At 48.4% G+C, this 22,776-nt stretch overlaps 2 protein-coding genes across 2 annotated transcripts; both read left to right on the top strand.

The window, feature by feature from the left end:
• Positions 1-2,464: 2,464 nt before the first annotated feature.
• LOC132583276 (serum amyloid P-component-like) lies at positions 2,465-7,258 on the top strand. Its single transcript, XM_060254944.1, has 2 exons — positions 2,465-2,661; positions 6,003-7,258. Exons 1-2 carry the CDS (start codon positions 2,598-2,600, stop codon positions 6,611-6,613), a joined length of 675 nt encoding a protein of 224 aa, XP_060110927.1. The 5' UTR covers positions 2,465-2,597; the 3' UTR covers positions 6,614-7,258.
• Positions 7,259-8,859: 1,601 nt separating this feature from the next.
• Positions 8,860-13,826, top strand: LOC132583265 (serum amyloid P-component-like). The gene is made up of 2 exons (XM_060254934.1): positions 8,860-9,221; positions 13,213-13,826. Exons 1-2 carry the CDS (start codon positions 9,158-9,160, stop codon positions 13,824-13,826), a joined length of 678 nt encoding a protein of 225 aa, XP_060110917.1. The 5' UTR covers positions 8,860-9,157.
• The last annotated feature ends 8,950 nt before the right edge of the window (positions 13,827-22,776 follow it).

Below are 22,776 nucleotides of genomic sequence, written 5' to 3'. Positions count from 1 at the left end.
AAAAAGTTCCGATGGGCTACTGTTGCCTCAATGACATATCAACTTTGTGTAGAACTCTTGAAGATCCAATTGTATGAAGGAATCCAGAGTTCCAAAACAGAAAAATATGGGACTGTTCTCCTAGGACTTTTCATGGTTTTGATCCTTGAGTGAGCCAGTTTGGTGTAGAGGTTAAGTGTGCAGACTCTTATTTAGGAGAACCAGGTTTGATTCTAGGAGAAGGGAAATGTATTGTTGTATCGAATACTTTACTTGTTGTTTTCATTATGTATAACACTGACAACTGCCCATAACTTGTCAGGGAGAAGACCTCCTGGTTTGGTGAAAATTTTTACAGAATGTATAAAACCGAATCGTTTAGGAGGGCATTTTAATGAAAGGAATGGGGTAACTAGTTAACTGCCTGTGAAACTGTAGGCAATTTCTATTGCTTTGGCATGGAATATTATATATTGCTTTGTTGAATGCATTCTATTCAGGCCTCAGATTCAGCAGGAGCTCACAGGATTGCAGCTCCTGAACCTTTCTGATGGTTCCCCCTCCTCCTCCCCACCTACCTTGTCCATTGAATAGCAGGTGCAGCTGCATAACAATTAGGAGAGCAGGCAGCCACCAGAGGCTTTGCCACCCCCCCCCCCCCAGCAGCCCTCAAGAACTGAAGAAGCCCACGCCACCCTCTCTCCACTTCTTATGTGATGTTGGGTGGCTTGGTGGCCTTTTGACTGGGGGGGGAGAGGCAGGAGAACCCGGCCAGGCAAGTGAAGCCTGCCCTGGCCAGCTGGATCTCTAGCCAGTCCAAGCAGGCCTCATTTGCCCAGGGCTCTTCTTTCTTGCATCAGGTTGCTTTTGGCTTATGGGTGGTGGCATATGCTAATGAGTTATGCTAATGAACTCTGCCTCCTATTTTTCTACAAAACGACCCTTGATTATCCTGTTGTTTTTTTAGTCCATTGTTCTCAAAAAGGAGCCCTGTGGCGCAGAGTGGTAAAGCTGCAGTACTGCAGTCCAAAGCTCTAAGCTTTGGAGGCCCTCCCCCTGCTTCAGGGTCATCAGAAAGCGGGGGGCGGGGAGGGAAATGTCTGCTGGGCACTCCATGATTCCTTATGGAGACTGATTCCCATAGGGTATAATGAAGAATTGACCCATGGGTATCTGGGGCTCTTTCATTCGTTCGTTCATCCATCATTTTATTTGTATCCCGCCCTCCCCGCCGAAGCAGGCTCAGGGCGGCTAACAACATTAAACTAATACATTGAGTACAATAATGTTCGAAGAAATAACTAATTTAACAAATTAATTAAAATTCTAAAATTAATAAAATTAGTAAAATTAATAAAATTAGTAAAATTAATAAAATTGACATCCTGGTGCTATTAAACCGATGGCAAGTTTTTATTTCCTTAGCAGTCTCTCTCTTTAATCGGTGTAGGCCATCCTAAAAAGGATGGTCTTGCAGGCCCTGCGGAACTGTTCAAAGTTCCGCAGGGCCCGCGTTTCTTCCGGGAGCTGGTTCCATAGGTGTGGAGCCACTACAGAGAAAGCCCGAGCGCGGGTACTCTGTAGTTTTACCTCTTTCGGCCCGGGGATAGTCAGCAGGTTCTTCCCTGCTGACCTCGGTGCTCTCTGGGGTTCATATGGGGAAGGGCCCTGTTTTTTGAGGTAGAGGCACCAGATTTTCAGCATAGTATCTGGTCGCTCTCCTCAAAATAACCCCCAAGCTTCAAAAAGATTGGATTTGGGAAAACAGCACAAGGTGGGGGGCAGAGGGTCCACCTCCTCTACTTCAAAATTTTATGAGCCCCAAAAGAAGGTGTCCCATCCTTTGTTGTTCCAAATGGGGGGAAGGCATTTAAAAGGAGCATGGTCCCATTAAATGTGAGGGCCAGAACTCCCTTCGGAGTTCAGTTGTGCTTGTCACACCCTTGCTCCTGGCTCCACCCCCAAAGTCCCCAGCTATTTCTTGGATCAGATTTGGCAAGCCTATACCCAACTAAGGCCTTTCCCCTCCCTCAACGCTACCTTCTTCAGATTCCATCCTCAAATCTTCAGGGATTTCCCAACTTGGAGCTGGCCACCTTAGGTGAGTTTTGTACCTGAGGGAGGATTAGAGGCGGAGGACCTGAACCCAAGTCTCTCAGGTCCTAGTCTAGTATGCCAAACTGGCCGTTGTGCATTGAGCGGACAGACGTTGTGAGAATCTTCCCCTGCTGAATTCCGCACATCAAATGGCAATTAGAAGCAACGTTGAGCAAGCAACGCTGGACTCGTTTCAGGACAGTTTGCAGCTGCTTTGGGTTCAAACACTTTGCACATCTGCATTGCAGTGTTTGGAGCGGAGTCCACCGCTCCAAAGGTGTCCTTCTTTGTTTATTCTGAGGCTGCTGCCTGGCTGTGACCTCTCGGGCGAGGCTCAGTTCTCTGGACTTTGAAAGGCATCAGGATAGCATCTCTCCCCGTCAGCCCTGAAAACTAATTAACTGCCGAGTGGATAGCAGAGGCCGGGCAGGGCTTTGGAGCAGGCTTTCTGGAGGGCAGAGAGGAGAGCAGTGTGGTGTGTCGAGGTTCCACTCTCTGGTTCTCTGTTTGCCAGAGATAACATGGAGCAAGCCAGGCTTTGGCCTCTCGTCTTCCTGGGCCTCTCCAGAGTTCTGGCACAGACAAGTAAGTGACAGGGTGATGTAGCCTGGTCGGGGAGGGGGAGGATCCCAAACCTATTTTCAGCAAATGGTTCAGATGAGTGGCTGTTTCTCTTCGTTGCCACCCTTTGCTTGTCCCCCCTCCCACCATGCTGAATCCAAATTTCCTCTCATGAGGGGGAAAGCAGGGAAATAGTAGCACTGAGGAGTGCTGCCTCTAAGCTGAGTTAGTGCGAACTGGCTCACAGTTTTTTTAGCCTCTGGCTCCCACAGTTTTGTCTTCGCTCAGGAAAAAAGGCCCCAGAGCACACTGATTTATGCAGCAGCTCACAGGTTTAATGCCAGTAGCTCACAAAGTAGATTTTTTTGCTCATAAGACTCCACAGCTTAGAGGGAGTATTGCTGATGAGAAGCTGCTTTGGGTTGGAGGAAAAGCCACTTAAGTTGGCAGATGCCTCCTTAGGCTAGAGTAGGGGTCCCCAAGGTGGCTCCTGTGGGTGATAGGCCACCCACTCTTTTTTCCTGGTGCTCAATTTCGGGCTGTCAAGCTCCCGCTGGGGGGGGCGGGGGATCTGCCATCTGGGAGGGCTCCAACCTGCCGGCAGGGAGCAGGCCACCGGGGGGGATACCCGCCCCTAAAGAGCCCCATCGGCGCATGCCATCCCTGGTGCAATGACATCACCCGGGAGTGATGTCATCATGCCGGGGATGCTCTAGGAATTGTGCTAAAACTCTATGGTATCATAGAGTTTTATTGTGAGTCCTAGAGTGTCCCTAGCGCAATGTCACCAGAGTAAGGACGTCACTTCTGGGTGATGTCATCATGCCACGCGCACGAGGAACAAGTCCTCCGTCGCAGCAGTGGAGGGACTTAGCAACCGTAAATACGGTTGATAACCTCCAGGTACCCCGTGGAGATTCCCGCTATTACAATTGATCTCCAGATGACCCAGATCAGTTCCCTTGGAGAAAATGGCTGCTTTGGAGGGTGAAGATATTGGATTTATATCCCGCCCTCCACTCCGAAGAGTCTCAGAGCAGCTCACAATCTCCTTTACCTTCCTCCCCCACAACAGACACCCTGTGAGGTGGGTGGGGCTGGAGAGGGCTCTCACAGCAGCTGCCCTTTCAAGGACAACCTCTGCCAGAGCTATGGCTGACCCAAGGCCATTCCAGCTGGTGCAAGTGGAGGAGTGGGGAATCAAACCCAGTTCTCCCAGATAAGAGTCTGCACACTTAACCACTACACCAAACTGGCTCTCCAGTGGGCTGCTGAGGTCCAGGGTGGGCTGCTGAGGTTCCCTCCTCTCTCCAAACGCCACACTCCCAGGCTCCACATCTTGAATCTCCAGGTATTTCCCAATTCAGAGCTGGCAGCCCTACCACAAAGTGTTTTTAGAGAGCGGGAGGTGCCAGGTGGGGCTTTTACCCAGCAAGGCTTCTGATTGACTACTTGGGATTTGATTGGCTGTGCAGATGTTTAATTATTCTCTTAAGGCATCTTGTATAGAATAGCCCCGTGGTGCAGAGTGGTAAAGCAGCAGTACTGCAGTACTGTGATCTAAACTCTCTGCTCATGACCTGAGTTTTATCCCAGCGAAAGCTGGTTCAGGTAGTTGGCCCAAATTGACTCAGCCTTCCACCCTTCCTAGGTCGGTAAAATGAGTACCCAGCTTGCTGGGGGGAAAGTGTAAAAGACTGGGGAAGGCAATGGCAAACCACCCCGTAAAAAGTCTGCCGTGAAAACGTGAAAGCAACGTCACCCCAGAGTCGGAAACGACTGGTGCTTTTTCTTTCCATAGAGTAGCCAGGAAATCCTAAGTTATAGCATATGCATTGCTAAGTTGGTGAGCTAGAAATGGTTTTAAGCAGGAGTCGTTTTGTAGAGAAATAGGTGGTGGAGCTCATTAGCATAACTCATTAGCATATGCTGCCCCTCCCACCAGCCAAAAGCAACCCAGCATAAGCATAACCCGGGTCTGGCTTGCCTGGGGCTCTCCTGGGCCACCACCCACCATGGTCAAAAGGCCAGCAAGCCACCTGCTAGCCAAAATCACATCAGAAGTGGAGACAGGGTGGTGCGGGCTTCTCCAGGGGTTAATGAGGGCTGCTGGGGGTGTGGCAAAGCTCCTTGTGGCTGGCTGGCTGCTTGCTCTCCTAATCCAGGGATTGTTAAGCAGCTGCACCTACCATTCACTGGACAAGGTAGGTGGGGAGGAGGAGGGGGGCTGTCGAAGGGTTCAGGAGCTGTGCTCCTGTGACCTCCTGCTGAATCTGAGGCCTGGTTTTAAGGCAAGAGACTTTCAGAGGTTTTGCCATCTCCTGTCTCCATGCCTCTGGTATCCCTTGGAGGCCACCCTTCCAAATACTAGCCAAGGTCCACCCCGCTTAGCTTCCGAGATCTGACGATATGGGGCTATCCTAGGCTATCTAGGTCAGGGCTCAACATTAGGAAGAACTTCCTGTCCATTAGAGCGGTTCCTCAGTGGAACAGGCTTCCTTGGGAGCTGGTGGGCTCTCCTTCCTTGGAGTTTTTAAAAAAGAGACTAGATGGCCACCTGACAGCCACGCTGATTCTGTGAATTTAAGCAGATCGTAAGAGGGAGGGCAGGAAGGGATGAGCCAGCGCTTCCTCTGTGGCCCTTTCTTACATGCCTAAGGTAATGCTAATCACCACTTTGAAATCAGTAAGGAGTCCCCCCAGGCCAAATTGGCCCAGGGATCCTGGAGGTGTTTTGCCTTCTTCTGAGAACAGACTAGGGATCACTGGGGAACTGGGGAGGGAAGGTAGTTCTGAATTTCCTGTGTTGTGCAGGGGATTTGTCTAGATCAGGAGTGGCCACCCTTGCTTAACGTAAGAGCCACACAGAATGGATTTTGAGAGCCGCAAGGAAGGAAGGAAGGAAGATGGGGGAGGAAGAAGAAAGAAGTGGAAAGAAAGCATCTTTAACTTTAAATGCCTTTTCCAAGTCACAGTCTGGCTTGGCTTGGGCAAGTGATTTAAAGAGAGAAATGCCTTCTTCAAGCTGGCTGATGGGGCGGTGGGGGCTTCAAGAGCCACACAATCAGTGTTCCCTCTAAGCTGAGATAGTGTGAGCTAGCTCACACATTTTTAGACTCCAACACACACATTTTTGTCTTAGCTCAAGAAGGATGACCCCAGAGCATACTAATTTATGCAGGAGCTCACAACTTTAATGCCAGTAGCTCACAAAGTAGAATTTTTGCTCACAAGACTCTGCAGCTTAGAGGGAACACTGCACACAATATGCATGAAAGAGCCACAGTTTGGCCAGCCCTGGTCTAGATGACTCTGTCTTGACTTCCCTTCCAGCTTTATGTTTCAATGTCTTCTCTGTCTGACAGATTTGGATGAGAAGGTATTTGTGTTCCCGGCAGCTTCGGGCAATGCCTACGTCCTGTTGAAACCCCACATGCCGGAACCGCTGCTCCAATTCACCGCATGCCTCAGGTTCTACACCGATTTGACCCGCTCGTTCGCCCTCTTATCCTGTGCTTCTAAGAGCCACGACAATGAAATTCTCCTCTTCAAGCACAGCCCCACGGAGTACCACATCTGTGTGGGTGGGAATTGTCTCTCCTATAAGGCGTCTGGGAACACAGACCAAGGCAGGCACTGGGAGAATATCTGTCTGGCGTGGAATTCGACTACAGGGATTGTTCAGCTTTGGGTCGACGGGCTGGCGTTGCCCAGGAAAGGACTATCCAAAGGCTATGTTCTCAAAACGGATTTGGTGATGATGCTGGGCCAGGACCAAGATTCTTACGGAGGTTCACTTGAAGAACACCAATCCTTTGTGGGGGAAATGGCCGAGGTGTATATGTGGGATACAGTCTTGTCCCAAGAGCAAATGAGGAGGATTCGGAAGAACACCATGTCTGCCTCGATATTGGACTGGACAGCTCTGAACTTTGAGATCCAAGGCTACATAGTCTTGGAGCCCGCTTTAGATTGAGGCCTGAAAGCTATGACTGGATGGACATCTCTGAACTTTGAGATCGAAGGCTACATAGTCTTGGAGATATTGTTGCCAGGTCCTATCCGGAGTTTGAGAAACAAGAGAGAGGTCACTCTGGACTACTTAACAAAACACAACCCAAAGGTTGTAGCAGGGGTGGCCAAATCATGGCTCAGGAACAATATAAGGCTCTTTCTCAGATATTGTGTGGCTCTTGAAGCCCCCATTGCTCTGTTAGCCAGCTTGGAAAAGTCTTTTCTCTCTTTAAATCACTTATCCAAGCCAACTGGCAGTTTGGAGAATGCATTTAAAGTTAAAGTTGCTTTCTTTCAACCTCTACCTCCCCTCCATCCCTTTGCTTTCTTTCCTGTCTTGCAGCTCTCAGACATCTGCTTTTAGGTTAAGCAAGTTTGGCCACCTCCGGATCATAGTGACCAGAATTACTAAACATATGATGTACTTCAATAATAATCACAGGCAAGGACAAACAATATTGCAACTCTACAATTTCATCTGAAAAATGTTTAATCCCAATGAAATGCAGAGTCCCAATGTACAGGAAGTCGCCTTTGGGCTCCTCCTTCGAGAAATCTTCCAGCAAAGGTATACTCGACTTCTCTAATAAAGACATACTGCATAGTACTCACACAACTTCAGTAACTGAAGACAGTCCCCAGTCCTCCTTCCTTAATACACAAATTAATCCAAAAGTTTTATAAGTACATTAAAAGAGGACATGAAGCCTCAGCTTCAAATTTCGAAACGGCATCGACCCTGAGTCGCTTCGAGCTGATACCGTTTTGAAATATGGAAAAAAACTCACATGTGGCAGCTTGTATAAGGAAATTCTATATAAACTGCTTTTGTAGCCTACCTTGTAGGCTATCTCGAAGCGCCACGCTGTAGAATTATATGAGACAGGATACATCGCCCATTTAAAAAAAGTGATATCAATACTGCTTGCTGCTCATCATCACAGAGAACCGTAATCCTGGGATAACTAGGGTGTACGTTTGGCTTTTAAAGGAACAGAAGCATGAGCAGGGAAATTTTTGCCAACCTCCGTTAGTTGTGAATGTAAGAACGGCAAAGAAGCAGCCTCAAAGCAGTAACAAAAGGGCTACTAACACATCCCCCCCCCTCCAATTAAAAGAGGCTAGATAGCCATCTGACAGCAATGCTGATTCTGTGAACTTGGATCATGGGAAGGAGGGCGGGAAGGGCTGCATCAGTGCTTAGTTCTCATGGCTCTTTCTTACATGTCCAGGGAAATGCTGTTCACCACTTTGGGGTCAGGCAGCAATTTGTCTCCAGACCAGTTTGGCCAGGGCTCCTGGAGGGTCTTCTGGGCATGCAGCAGGTGTCACTGGGGGTGTGTCAGAGCAGGTATTAGTGAATTTCCTGCAGTATGCAGGGGATTGGACTAGATGGCCCTGGAGGTCCCTTCCCACTCTATGACTCTATGATCCATGTCACGTCACCTTGTTCCTTAGTATTAAACTTGCCAGTGTTTTTACCGGCCCTTGTCCCACTGCATTTAATAGCAGCTTGACTAACAGACAAGACCGTCCATCTGTCACATATATCAGTGATTATGTCACCCTCTGTTTTGTCCTCGTCAGCCCTGTAAGGTGGGGGAGACTGAGAGACTAGATGACTTGGTTGGCTGAAGGAGGATTTGAACCCAAGCCTCTCAGGTCCTTGTCCTGTACCCCACCTTGGCCCTTGCTCATTGAGCAAATAGGTGTTTTGTGAATCTCTCCCTTCAGCAGGGCTTTTTTTGTAGCAGGAGCTCCTTTGCATATTAGGCCACACACCCCTGAGGTAGCCAATCCTCCAAGAGCTTACAGGGCTCAAAGGGTGATTAACATGTGGAATTCACTGCCACAGGAGGTGGTGGCGGCCACAAGCATAGCCACCTTCAAGAGGGGTTTAGATAAAAATATGGAGCAGAGGTCCATCAGTGGCTATTAGCCACAGTGTGTGTGTATGTATAAAATATTTTGCCACTGTGTGACACAGAGTGTTGGACTGGATGGGCCATTGGCCTGATCCAACATGGCTTCTCTTATGTTCTTATGTTCTCTTATGTACCTAATATGCAAAGGAGTTCCTGCTACAAAAAAAGACTTGCAATTCCTGCACATCCAATGGCACTTCCAGGCACAGCTTAGCCAACAAAGCTGAGTTCTTTCCTCAGCAGTTGGTCTTAGCCTTTGGCCCGTTTTGCACATTTCTGGTGTTGTGCTTGGAGCTCAATCCACACCGCTGGGCTGTGCTGTCACAGAGTTGTCTTTCCTTGTTTATTTTGAAGCTGCCCATGACTTCTCAGCCGGGCTTTGTTTTCTGGACTTTGAAAGTCTTCTGCCGAATCCCCAGAAAGACAGCGTCTCTCCTTGCCAAACCTGAAAACTGACTGACTGCAGAGCAGATACCAGAAACTGGGCAGGGCTTTCAAGCGGACATTTTGGAAGGCAGAGAGCAGGAGAGCGCTGTGGCGTCGCCGTTCCACTCTGTGGCTCTCTGCTTGCTGGAGATAACATGGAGCAGTCCAGTCTTTGGCCTCTTATCTTCTTGGGCCTCTCGGGAGCTCTGGCACAAACAGGTAGGTGATGGGGGCGGCGACCTGGGCTGGTGAAAGGAGTAGGGTTGCCAAGTCCAATTCAAGAAGTATCTGGGGACTTTGGAGGTGGCGGCAGGAGGCATTGGGGGTGGAGCCAGGAGCAAGAGTGTGAAAAGCGTAATTGAACTCCAAGGGAGTTCTGGCCATCACATTTAAAGGGACCACACACCTTTTTTAAATGCCTTCCTTCCATAGGAAATAATGAAGGATAGAGGCATCTTCTTTTGGGGCTCATAGAATTGGACCCCCGGTCCAATCTTTTTGAAACTTGGAGGGCATTTTGGGGAGAAGCACTGGATGATATACTGAATATTTGGTGCCTCTACATCAATAAACAGCCCCCCCAGAGCCCCAGATACCAGCGGCTCAATTCTCCATTATTTCCTATGGGAATAAGTCTCTCTAGGGAATAATGGAATTCCCAGCAGACATTTCCCTCCCCTCCCCCCACTTTCTGATGACCCTGGAGCGGGGGGAGGGCCTCCAAACCGGGGGATCCCGTGCCCCCACCTGGGGATTGGCAACCCTAGATAGGAGGGACTCCGATCTGTTTTTAAGCTGTTGTTCCAGAAGTGCTGCTGTTCTTTCCCATCAGCTCTCCTTGCTTGTCCCGTACCCACTTCCTTCTCTGTCCCCAATCTGAACTTCCCCTTGTGAGGGAGTGAGCAAGTAAATATTGGCACTGAGGAGGGACAGCCATGGAAGCTGCTTTCAGTCCCTCTGGAGGAAGTGACTTGGAGGAAGAGCTACTTGACAGATAGACAACTTTTACTGGCATATCAAAGATGTTAAGAGCTAAAAACTTAAAAATGCGGTGAAAGAACAAAGCAAGGCATGAACAAAATACATCAGTTAATAGCTTCCGTGGTTTGAATTGCGAGCTGGAGGAAACAGGTGACATTAGAGGTTATAAGAGGGTCATAACCAGAAAGTAACTGCTGGACCTTGTCAGGAAGGCCACACGGTGTACAAAGAAGGGGATTCAAAAATTTTCCTCGGAACTTAACATAAAGGGGACAGGTCGATAAAACATGAGAAACAGATTCAATAGCTCCCAAACTATAGGGGCATCGTCTAAGTTCATAGGGAATTTTTTTGACATTTTCCAGAGAAGATGGCCAATGGCAATACATTAAATTTGGCCAGCATGAATGCCCTTCTTTGCTGAGGTTCCGTTAGAGAGCAAAAAGAGGTAGCTAACTGGCCGAGGAAGGAAGAGTCATTTAAGTTGGCCTAAGTCTCCTTAGGTTACAGGAAGGCTTCACACTTTGCTGAGTGGCTTGGGAGTGTAGGGGTAAGATCTACTGCTCCAAGATGGTCATTTCTCCACCTTGATTTCCCGCTGCCACTTGCTAGTAGGGTTGCTAAGCCCCTGGGTTCCCAACTGGGCTGGTGGGGGGAACCTCCCCCGATGTTGTTGGCACAATGACGTCACCCAGAAGTGACATCATTGCTGCTGCGCGGCGGCCACTCTAGGCGTTTCTGGGATAACTCTATGGTTTTCCCGGACGCTCTAGCCATTTGGGAGGGAAAACTCTATGGTACAACAGGTACCATAGTGTTTCCCCTCCCATATGGCTACAGCGTCTGGAAAAACCATAAAGTTATCCCGGAAACGCCTAAAGCAGCCGTACGCAACATCACCAGTGTGATGACGTCACTTCTGGGTGACATTATTGCGTCATGTGCACTTTTTGTGCGCACACGGAAGTCCCCCGCTGGAGAATGCAGGGGACTTGGCAACCTTACTTGCTAGGATGGCTGGGGGGGAAAGGGTGGGGCATAGCCAACATGACTAACTGTAAAGGATGCTACTGTGTCATGGGGCACTCAAGGATTGTGGCAAAACTCTATATTTTTATGCAGCTGGATCTGACATGGTGTCACAGACAGGAGGCCATTTTGGTATGTTTCTACCCCCAGTTTCTGAGGGGATACCAGGTGGAAGCTGACAGTCCTGGACAGGGATCATTTTTTTTTAAAAAAAGGTGCTGGAGCTCATTAGCACAACTCATTTTCATCACTCATTTGCATATGCCACATACCCCTGACATGACTGGAAGGTGTACTAAATTATATCGGCTTTGCATCTATTTTAAAGTGCTTTTCGAATTATAATCGTCATAATAAAACCTTACATCATACTTTTAAAATTACTTTCTCCAATGTGACCACAGTGGCACGATGAAGATTTCTATCTGTCTGCTTTATATGTTTTGGTTAGTTTCCCATTTTTTTGTGGGGGGAAAAATATTAGAAAGTTTGTCAGATTTTAAGAGTTTTGCAGAATTCTCACAGGGGGTTTGAACAATGGAGCTCAGAAGCAAGGTTTTGGTTTTTTTTTTGAGGAGGGGGAGAAAGAAAGAGCACATTAAACTTTAGAGTTCTGGAGCTCCACTCCTTTGAGCTCCTGCCCAAAATGAGGCCTGGTTCTGGAGTTGCCAACATCCAGATGGGGCCTAGAGATCCTCCAGAATTACAACTGATTTCCAGACTACAAGGTTAATTCCCCTGAGGAAATGGCTGCTTTAGAGGGTGAACAGTACTATACCCTCCTCCCCCAGGCTCTACCCCCAAATCTCCCAGCATTCTCCACCCTAAGAATTGGCAACCCTAAGATTTTTGTCAGCCTAGTTATAGATAAAGCTCGATGTCATATTTTGTTATGACTCTAACAAGTAACATCAAGGTTCCTCCATGTGACTTGCTATCCCCACAGCTGTATAGTTCTGTATTTTATTATGTATCTTTTCATGTTTTAATTTTTATGGCTAGAAGGAAACTGTATACTTTAGGGGGGGGGGGCGGGTTGCTGGGTTGTTATGGCCTATGACTACAACAATAAAATAATTTGACTTTGTGGGGAGCTAATGTTTTTAAGCACTACAGAGGCTCGGTTTGGATTTTGACCATAGTGGCAGTGGGGAGGGAATTCTTCCCGCTCCCCACACTGCTTTCATGACCCCCAAAAGTCGTGTGGTGGCGCTATTTGTCCTGTTTTGGAGTGGCACATGTAGGGGCAAAGTGGAGGCTTGACACTCCTTTCCTCCATGCCACAACTGTGATCCAGATGGTCTCCCCCCCACTCCCCCGCCGTCTGTCTGTAGAGAAAGCAAGTTGGATGGGGGGGGGGCAATCTGTACCCAATTCATTAAAACACAAACCTGCCACTACAACTGCAAAACATATGTCAGATTTTAATACTCAATAGGCTAAAACAGCCGCCCTGAGCCCGCCTCGGTGGGGTAGGGCGGGATATAAATCAAATAAAATGAAATGATATGAAATACTGACGTTTAAAATGTAAGGGGATTTCTGGGTTGGGGGGGGGTCATTTTGGGAAGGTTGTCACCTTTGGATGTGACTAAACACACAACTGGGAGACTCAGATTTCTTCTGTCTCCCCTGCCTCATTTATTTGAAACTGAACCATTGATTTCTGTTAGTCTTACAAAATCCATGTTCCCATGTCACATTTTTGAGACCTCCTTGCTCGATATGGGGCATTGAGATATGTTTTTGGAGACTCAGCTGTTTCCAAAGTTAGCTGAGTCAGAGGGTGAGAGTGTGTATGTGGACTCTCAGATACTCACATTCCACAGATTTGAACCAAGTGGTAAAAAAGTTGTGAGAGATTTAAGCCAGACTCCTTGAATAGCACTCAGTAGCATCAGGGCTCTTTTTTTCGTAGAAAAAGCCCAGCGGGAACTCATTTGCATATTAGGCCACACCCCCTGATATCACCATTGCTTCACACACAGCTTTTCCGCACAAAAAGCCCAGCAGGAACTCATTTGCATATTAGGCCACGTCCCCTGACACCAAGCCAGCTGGAACTGTGTTTCTGTGCATTCGTGCTCAAAAAAAAAAAAAGCCCTGGGTAGTGTTATAGTTAAACAGCAACATATTTATTTGAGAGGGGAAAGCAAAAGAAATGAGGCATCTCTGAAATCTTGTCTTCCCTGTCTGCCAGGCTTGGATGAGAAGGTATTTGTGTTCCCAGAGCCTTCAGCCAACGCCTACGTCCTGTTGAAGCCCCACATGCCAGAGCGGCTGCACCAATTCACTGCGTGCCTCAGGTTCTACACGGATTTGACCCGCCAATTCTCCCTCTTATCCTGTGCTTCTAAGAACAACGACAATGAAATTCTTCTCCTCAGGTACAGCCCCACGGAGTACCACATCTATGTAGGTGGGAATTCTCTCTCATATGCGGTGTCTGGGAATGCAGATCGAGGCAGCCACTGGGAGAATATCTGTGTGGTGTGGAATTCAACAACAGGGATCATTCAGCTTTGGGTCGACGGGCTGGCGTTGCCCAGGAAAGGACTATCCAAAGGCTATGTTCTCAAAACGGATTTGGTGATGATGCTGGGCCAGGACCAAGATTCTTACGGAGGTTCATTTGATCGACAGCAGTCATTTGTGGGGGAAATGGCAGAGGTGTATATCTGGGACACTGTCTTGCCTCCAGAGCACCTGAGGAGGATACGGAGGGAGAAGATGCCAGCCCCTCTGGTGGTGGACTGGACAGCTCTGGACTTTGAGATCCGAGGCTATGTGGTCTTGGAGACTGCCTTAGATTGAGTCCTGAAAGCTGCAGCTGTGTGGAGAATCCTCAATAGGCTAAAACAAGCGTACCTGCCTTTTGACCTTTTGATGCAGCCCAAGGTGAACACAGCCTAACCAATCATGAGTGTCAACCTGGACTCTCTACAAACTGCTTTTTGTAACCTGTCTGGTAGCCCATGCAGAGCAGGGGTGTCAAACATGCAGTTTGGGGGCTGAATCAGGCCCCCAGAGGGCTCCTATCACACCCCTGGGCAACTGTCTGTCGTCTGCTTCCTTCCCCCTATATCTTGCTTCCTTCTGCATAACAGCTTGCTTTGCAAGGCTTGCTCAATTGCACAGAAGCTACAGAGCAAAATCTCTGTTTTCTCCATTGGCTGAGGCTCCTCCTTTGGAGAGGAATGGGGGAGGAATAGTTTGCTTTGCCAGGCTGTCTCAATTGCTCAGCAGAACTACCGAGCCAAGCCTCTCTTGTTTCTATTGGCTGAGGCTCCCCCCCCTAGTCCCCTGGGGAAGGAAGGTAAGAGCCAGAGCTTCCTTTGCCTAGTTCCCTGGATTCCATGGGAGAAATACAAAGAAAGCATCTTTAAAACCAATGAGTGCTAAAGTTTTAAGCATGTTTTAAGTTTTTTAAAAATATATATTTGTTTGTGTTCTTTATAAAATGTGTATCTCTGCTACCTAATCTTAAATAGGTGCACACATGGCTAGGGTTGCCAAGTCCAACCCCAGAAATATCTGGGGACTTTGGAGGTGGAGCCAGGAGACTTTGGGGGTGGAGCCAGGAGACACTGGGGTGGAGCTAGGGGGGAGGGGGGGAAACGGCGCCGGGGAGCGTGGCGAGCCACCCCGCAGCTGCCGCCTCTTCTCCACTCGTCGTGGCTGCTTCTCCTAGATGGGCTCAGCCTGACCCATCTCGGAGGAGCAGCCACGGCGAGCGGAGAAGAGGCGGCAGCGGCGCGGCGGCCTTGCCCGCTCCGCCTCTGGGGTGGAAGCGGAGGGGGGGGGGTGGAGGCGGGCCGGGGGCGTGGCGAGCCGCAAGTCCGGGTCCTAGAAGGGCCCGGATTCGCGGCTCGCCATGCTCCTTGCCTGCCTCGCCCTCCCCTTCTCTGGTTTTGCCTGCGCTGCTCTTGGCTGCTCCTCTGAGATGGGCTCAGCCTGGGCCCATCTCGGAGGAGCAGCCACGGCGAGCGGAGAAGAGGCGGCAGCGGTGCGGCGGCCTCTTCTCCGCTCGCCGTGGCTGCTCCTCCGTTTCCCCCCTCCCCCCGCTTCCGTTTTTTTGGGGAGCGGGGGAAGAGGGTGGAAAACCTGGGGTCCCTCGCCAGGGCGGGAGGGTTGGGAAGCCTACACAAGGCCCGGCCCGACATGGCTCAGCCCAACCCAACATGGCCTGGCCCAACAAGGTCTCATTTATGTCAGATCCAGCCCTCATAACAAATAAGTTCGACACCTCTACTTTTCCGCACAGGTCATTTGCCTTGAGAGCAATCTTCTTGAGAAATGGGTTTTTTTTTCATGTTTTCCCACAACAGTACCTCCTGGATCTTCTTCCCTATCTTTTGTTCCACCTTTCCTAAACTGGGTGGGCTCCACATGAGGGCTCCCCTCACGGTGAAAGCAGTAGCAAATAAGATAGAGAGCTGCAGGGAAGGCATCAACTTTCTTGGCCAAATTTTGATCTGGAGCCAAATTTCATGGAAAAATTTGCTTGGAAAGAACACAATGTCACATGGAGGCACCCAGGGGTTGTTTTATAGAAAAATAGGTGGCAGACCTCATTAGCATACTCATTAGCATATGCCGGCCCCCCAGCCAAAAGCAACCCGATGCAAGAAAGGAGAGCCCTGGGTGAGCGAGGCCTGCTTGGGCTGGCTAGAGATCCAGCCAGCCCAAGCAGGCCTCGCTCGCCTGGGACTCTCCTGGGCTGCCCCCCCCCCCGAGTCAAAAGGCCAGCAAGCCACCCACTGCCCAAAATCACATAAGAAGTGGAGAAAGGGTGGCACGGGCTTCTCCAGGGGTTAATACGGGCTGCTGGGGGTGTGGCAAAGCCCCTGGTGACTGGCTGGCTGCCCCCTAATCCAGGGATTGTTATGCAGCTACACCTACAACTCAATGGACAAGGTAGGTGGGGAGGAAGAGGGGGAAACATCAGAAAGGTTCAGGAGCTGTGCTCCTGTGAGCCTCTGCTGAATTTGAAGCCTGGAGGCACCTCAATAAAGCAGGGAGATACTCTGTTTCACGTGGGGAAGGGATCCCCATCTGGAAGAAGAAGCCTCATTTCAGTACAATAATTTGGGAAAGATCACAGCAAGGGTGGGATATAAATGTACGAAGCTGTCTTATATTGAGTCAGACCCTTGGGCCATCAAGGTCAGTATTATCGATTCAGATTGGTAGCGGCTGCTGGGGTCTCAGGCGGTGGTATTCCCCATCATCTACTCCTGCAGGGTCCTTTTTAACTGCAGATGTTGGGGACTGAACCTGGGATCTTCTGCATGCCAAGTAGAGGCTCTGCCACTGAGCCACCCCCCCCCCCCAAGGGCTGCCGTGCGGATGGGAAGTTCTAGATTGTCTCAGTCCTGATTACAAAGCAGCCATTTTCCTTTCCTCAGTCCCTGTCGTGGCCATTCCTTCCCATTCTTCTCGCCACCACGTGTACCACGGAGTGCTTTTTGGAGTATTTATACTTATATGTTGCCATGGTAGAAATCCAAGAGTAGTTGTAAGAATCTGATTGGGTTAGAAGAGCGGGCAGACGAGCCAAATAGAGTAGAAGAATAGGGGAATATCCAATGGGAGTCAGGCAGAGAGGATCCAAAGCCTCTCTTCTATGCTTCCAGTCTTTCAGGTATTTATTTGAAGGAAAACCTTGTGGAGGTAAGGTCTTTTCCTCCAAAGCCACCTTTGGGCCAACCTCTGCCCTTATGGAGTGACATTCATATGCTGCTTGCTGTGTTCTTAGGTTGTTTTTCATGTTCCATGCTGCTTATGCTTTATGCTGTTTTAAGCAAAATCACGGCTTCGATATAGACAAGGATATTTTAGGTTAAGCTAAGCAAGATGCTCTCTATGAATTTTTTCTGGGCTGGGGTATAGTCTGGAAATTCTGCATGTGATTAAAAGAGAAAACCCTTGTAAGAACTTATGTACTAATAAAATCCCATAAAATCTATGAATCTAGCGTCCAAGTTCTTTCTTTTCCTGGGAGTATCATTCCTAGAGCAAGATTCAAAAGATCCCTCTCGCAAACGCAGGTTTAGCTTGGAAATAATGCAGGCAAGCCTTAATGAGCCCCATGGTGCAGAGTGGTAAACTGCAGAACTGCGTTCCAAGCTCTGCGCACAACCTGAGTTCGATCCTGGCAGAAGCTGGGTTCAGGTAGCCAGCTCAAGGTTGACTCGGCCTTCCATGGTCTGTGAAATGAGTACCCAGCTTGCTGGGGGTGGGGGGAAAGCATAGATGAGTGGGAAAGGCAATGGCAAACCACCTGGATCAGTAATGACTCGGTGCTTGCACAGGGGACTACCTTTGGCTGATGAAATTCTGGCTGACCAGAATCCAGGACCAATGATTTGTATTTGGTAGGTTGCAGTCTCCACCTATTTTATATTAATCTGTATTACTTTTAATACAGATCAAGACGAGTAGAAGTGTTAGTCTGTCTGTAGCCGTAGAAAAGAGCAGGAGTCCAGTAGCACCTTAAAGATTAACAAATTTTGTGGTATGGAATGAGCTTTTGTGAGTCACTGCTCACTTCTTCAGATACAGCTAGAATATGAGGTCATCTGTCCTTATAGTTTGGAGAGTGGAGTGATTTCAGATGCCGAACGACAATAGCAGACAAATGACAATATTGAAGCTCACAACAATGCATCCTCCTGGACTGAATGGAGACCCAGGTTTCCCTGTCTCATTTAGGTCTGTGTTGGAAAATACCTGGAGACCAATGTTCCTTCTAAGCTGAGTTAGTGTGAGCTAGCTCACAGTTGTTTAGCTTCTGGCTCACACATTTTTGTCTTCGCTCAGGAAGGGTGACCCCAGAGCAAACTAATTTATGTAGTAGCCAAATCACTCACTCACAACTTTAATGCCAGTAACTCACAAAGTAGAATTTTTGCTCTCAAGACTCCACAGCTTAGAGGGAGTATTGCTGGAGCCTTGGGGGTGGAGCCAGGAAAGGGTGGGGTTTGGGGAGGGGAGGGGCCTCAGCAGAGTCCAATGCCACAGAGTCCACCCTTCAAAGCAGCCATTTTCTCCGGGGGAGCTGATCTCTGCCAGCTGGAGAGCAGTTGTAAAAGCAGGAGATCTCCAGGCCCCACCTGGAGGCTGGCAATACTAATCTGTAATTAGTAATAATAATACTAATGCTGATTTCTTCATGCCTACTACTTTTGGTTTGATGCTGTGGAGCCCTTCTGAAGACAGAGGTGCTCAGAGTCAGAGGAAAAAAACATTAAAATGAGGGGTGAAAAGAATTTGGGGGAGCAGGAGGATAAGATTTGCTTAAAAACACAATGCCCAAATGTCAAATCGATGAGTGAAATCAACATCTTAAAGCTATTTGTCTCAGAACTTCATTCTATTGTGTTAAGAACATGTGTCATGGTTCCTCAGGCCCGAAGGAATGGACGTTGTCCACCTACAGTCTGTCCGCTTGGTGTAGTGGTTAAGTGCGCGGACTCTTTATCTGGGAGAACTGGGTTTGATTCCCCACCCCTCCACTTGCAGCTGCTGGAATGGCCTTGGGTCAGCCATAGCTCTCGTGGGAGTTGTCCTTGAAGCTTCTGGGGAGCTCTCTCTCAACCACACCCACCTCACAGGGTGTCTGTTGTGGGGGAAGAAGATAAAGGAAATTGTAAGCCGCTCTGAGACTCTGAGATTCAAAGTGCAGGACGAGATATAAATCCATCATCACCACCACCACTACCATCATCATCATCATCATCTTCTCCTCCTCCTCCTCCTCCTCCTTCTTTCTATAAATTTACTTACAAAACACAAAATTTGCAAAAAAACATTTGGACAAACTCAAGCACTTAAAACCAAAATTACATTACTATACTGCTAAAGAAATCGTGATTTAATAACTCCATACATTATTTCCAGTCTTTCTTTAGTCCGGTTAGTATTAAAAAGCTTCAAAGACACTCAATTCCCCAGCATACATTAGTTTACTTTCCCAGCATCTTAATGCTTTTTTTAAAGAGGACAAATATGCATGTTGATATAGTTTTCAAGATTTGTCCATTCATTGACTAAAATATTTCTATACAGCCTTTCATGCAGTAGCTTAAGGCGACTTAACAAAAACACAAATTGAAGCCAGCGTACAGTTTATCCCAACAAAATGGACAGGGAAATAAAGAATACCTACGTAACTTTGCCTCAATCTCATACCTTCCTCATAGAATCAACTGCCAAAAGCTTACCTGAAAAGTATGGGTTTTTTTTTTTCATTTTCATTTTATTTTATTTATATCCCGCCCTACCCCACCAAAGCGGGCTCAGGGCGGTTTTACATTTCTTTAAGAGGGTGGGCAGCATAGGTGTCTTCTGTACCCTCTCTGGGAAGTAGAGTTGCCAATCCCCAGTTGGGGGCAGGGGATGCTCTGGTTTGGAGGCCCTCCCCCCTCTTCAAGATAATCAGAAAGCAGGGAGGGGGAAGGGAAATGTCTGCTGAGCACTCCATTATACCCTCTGGAGACTGATTCCCATAGAGCAGGGGTGGCCAACGGTAGCCCTCCAGATGTTTTTGCCTACAACTCCCATAAGCCCCAGCCAGAATGGCAATGGCTGGGGCTGATGGGAGTTGTAGGCAAAAAGCATCTGGAGAGTTACTGTTGGCCACCCCTGCCATAGAATATAATGGAGAATTGATCCATGGGTATCTGGGGCTGTGCGGGGAGGGCTGCTTTTTGAGGCAGAGGCACCAGACTTTCAGCATAGCATCTGGTGCTCTTCCCCAAAACACCTCCCAAGATTCAAAAAGAGAGTCCAGTTCTATGGGCCCCAAAGAAGATGCCCCCATCCTTCATTGTTTCCAAATGAAGGGAAGTCATTTAAAAGGCATGCGGTCCCTTTAAATGTGATGGTCAGAACTCTCTTCGGAGATCAATCGTGCTGGTCATAACCTTGCTCCTGGCTCCACTCCCAAAGTCTCCTGGCTCCACCCCCAAAGCCCTCAGCTATTTCTTGAGTCGGTCCCTAATTCTGGAGCCAACATTGAAAAATGGCAGGACCAGGGCAGGACCAGCCCAGCAGGGAGTCATTTGGATATTAGGCCACACTCCTGATGCCGAGCCAGCTGGAACTGTGTTGCCATGAGTTCCGGCTCAAAAAAAAGTCCTGCTTATTAGACACCTCAAAAGGAGGGCTCAACTACAAGTGGAGGTCCCAGCAAAATCTGAGGCAGTTGTCAGACTCACAGTTAGGACTGACAGCCTCCAGGTGGGGCCAGAAGAGATCCCTGGTCTTACAAGTCAGAAAAGGCTAGGTTAAAGGAAATCAAAAATCCCAGAAGAGCATAGGGAGTCCTTAAATAAGACAATCACTAAAACAGAAAGAGAAAGCATTAACTAGTGTCATTCCACTCTCTCTGGGGCAGTGATGCTCTGTATTCTTGGTGCTTGGGGGCAGGGAGTGGAAGGGCTTGTGAACCTCCTGATGGCACTTGGGTGGTTTTTTTTGGCCACTGTGTCACAGAGTGTTGAACTGAATGGGCCATTGGCCTGATCCAACATGGCTTCTCTTATGTTCTTATTCTCTTATATACCTAGCAGCCATCTTGTCAGTGGGGTGAGTGAGAGGGGACAGCTCTGGACTGGAGCAAATGGCCAGCCTCTTTGAGGGTTTGGAGTCTTGGACACAGCAATCTGTTGTGTGGAGAGGAAGGGAAGGAGATGGCAAGCCGCTCTGAGACTCTGAGTGAAGGGAAGTTCTAGGCCCAAGGCTCAGATTTCACTAAAGCCTGTTATGAACTATATTTTTTAATGTGTGCATGCAGAGCTTTTTTTGTAGAAAAAGTCCAGCAGGAACTCATTTGCATATTAGGCCATATCCCTTGACATCACCACTGTTTCACAAGGGGCTTTCTTTATAGAAAAAGCCTAGCAGGAACTTATTGGCATCTCATGCTACAGCCCCTAGCACCAAGCCAGCTGGAACTGCTCAGAAACAGCCCTGTGTGCATGTGCATGTGTGTGAGTGTGAGCACCTGGAAGTCATGGTGACCTCTGGTTACTGACCCCTAATGGGGGCTTGGAGGATATTCAGGGAAGTGGCTGAATAAAGCCTGCCTCTGCCTCTGCCTCCAGCTCTGGTATTCCAAGGAGGTCTCCCATCCAGGTACTCGCCAGAGTTGACCCTGCTTATCTTCCCAGATCTGATGAGATTGGGCTTTCCAGGCCAAGGCAAGCCTTTTCTCAACTGGATTGATTTTCAGAACTTAATATTTAAATTGTGAAAGGTTTTTTTTTAAGTGATTTTAGATCCATCACAGATATTGGTCTTGTGCCAGTTGTTTTGCAACCATGAGACCTGGCGTGTCTCCACCGCAAAAAGCAGCATTCGTAACTCTAAAACTATCCTGCTCTTTTAAAACCACACATTATCAGAAATTGCTCTTGTGAAATGTTCTTGATCTTTCCTAACCAGAAGAGCGAAATACAGATGTCTCACACCCAGCTGACCTTTTCTAGGGCAATAGTGAGGGTGTACAGATTGTGTTATGTAAACTTTCACACGATGATTGAGGAGATTCCGGGCTGGCCAAAGCACTTTGAAGAGTTCTGCAGAAGAAAAAGACCTTTGTTTCACAACTGCCCTCTTTTCTGAAGGCTGGTGGCAGCTCTTTGGACATTGCATCAAACCATAGCTTGGAGACTGGATATACCTGCGGAGGAACTCCTCTGCATATTAAAGTCACACCCCCTTATGTAGCCAATCCTCAAAGTGCTTACAGGGCTCTTATTACTAGGGTTGCCAAGTCCCTCCACCGCTGTGGCGGGGGACCTGTTCTTCATGCATGTGAAGCATGGGCAGCACAATAATGTCACCTGGAAGTGATGCCGTTGCACCAGGGACATCACGTGGGTACGCTCTAGGACTCATGCAAAAAAAAAAAACCCCTCTATGGTACCACAGAGTTTTTAGCATGAGTTTTAGAGAGTTCCCGTGCAACGACTGTCTCTGTCCACATGAGAAGAAGAACGTTATGCAGTAGCCCTGCATTTCCTGCCTAGCTAGGCTTCCCTGGCCCCACTGATGAACCTCCTGATGGCACTTGGGTTTTCTGGCCACTTGTGTTACAGAGTGTTGGACTGGATGGGCCATTGGCCTGCTCCAACATGGCTTCTCTTATGTACTTATACTAGAAAGGTTAAAACGCTTGGGGCTCTTTAGCTTGGAGAAACGTCGACTGCAGGGTGACATGACAGAGGTTTACAAGATTATGCATGGGATGGAGAAGGTAGAGAAAGAAGTACTTTTCTTCCTTTCTCACAATACAAGAACTTGTGGGCATTCAATGCAATTGCTGAGCAGTCGGGTTAGAATGGATAAAAGGAGGTACTTCTTCACCCAAAGGGTGATTAACATGTGGAATTCACTGCCACAGGAGGTGGTGGCGGCTACAAGCATAGCCAGCTTCAAGAGGGGGTTAGATAAAAATATGGAGCAGAGGTCCATCAGTGGCTATTAGCCACAGTGTGTATATATATGTGTATGTATGTATATATACATACACATATATAGTCAGGTCATGCCAGCCTCCGGGGGGGGAGGGACCTAGGGTCACACCTCATCTCCAGAATACAGAGATCAGTTCTCCTGGTGAAAATGCGTGCTTTGGAGGGGAGAATCTGTGGCCTGGTACCGCACTGAGGTCCCTGTCCTCCCCAGGCTCCATCCCCAAATCTCCAGGAGTTACTCTTCCATTCCCCATCTGTGGCCAAGAGGGACTTGGCAACCC

Source organism: Heteronotia binoei, chromosome 1, assembly GCF_032191835.1.
Source record: "Heteronotia binoei isolate CCM8104 ecotype False Entrance Well chromosome 1, APGP_CSIRO_Hbin_v1, whole genome shotgun sequence".
NCBI classification, from domain to species: Eukaryota; Metazoa; Chordata; class Lepidosauria; order Squamata; family Gekkonidae; genus Heteronotia; species Heteronotia binoei.
Note: the sequence above shows the minus strand (reverse complement) of the source record. Positions and strands in the feature narration are given on the sequence as shown.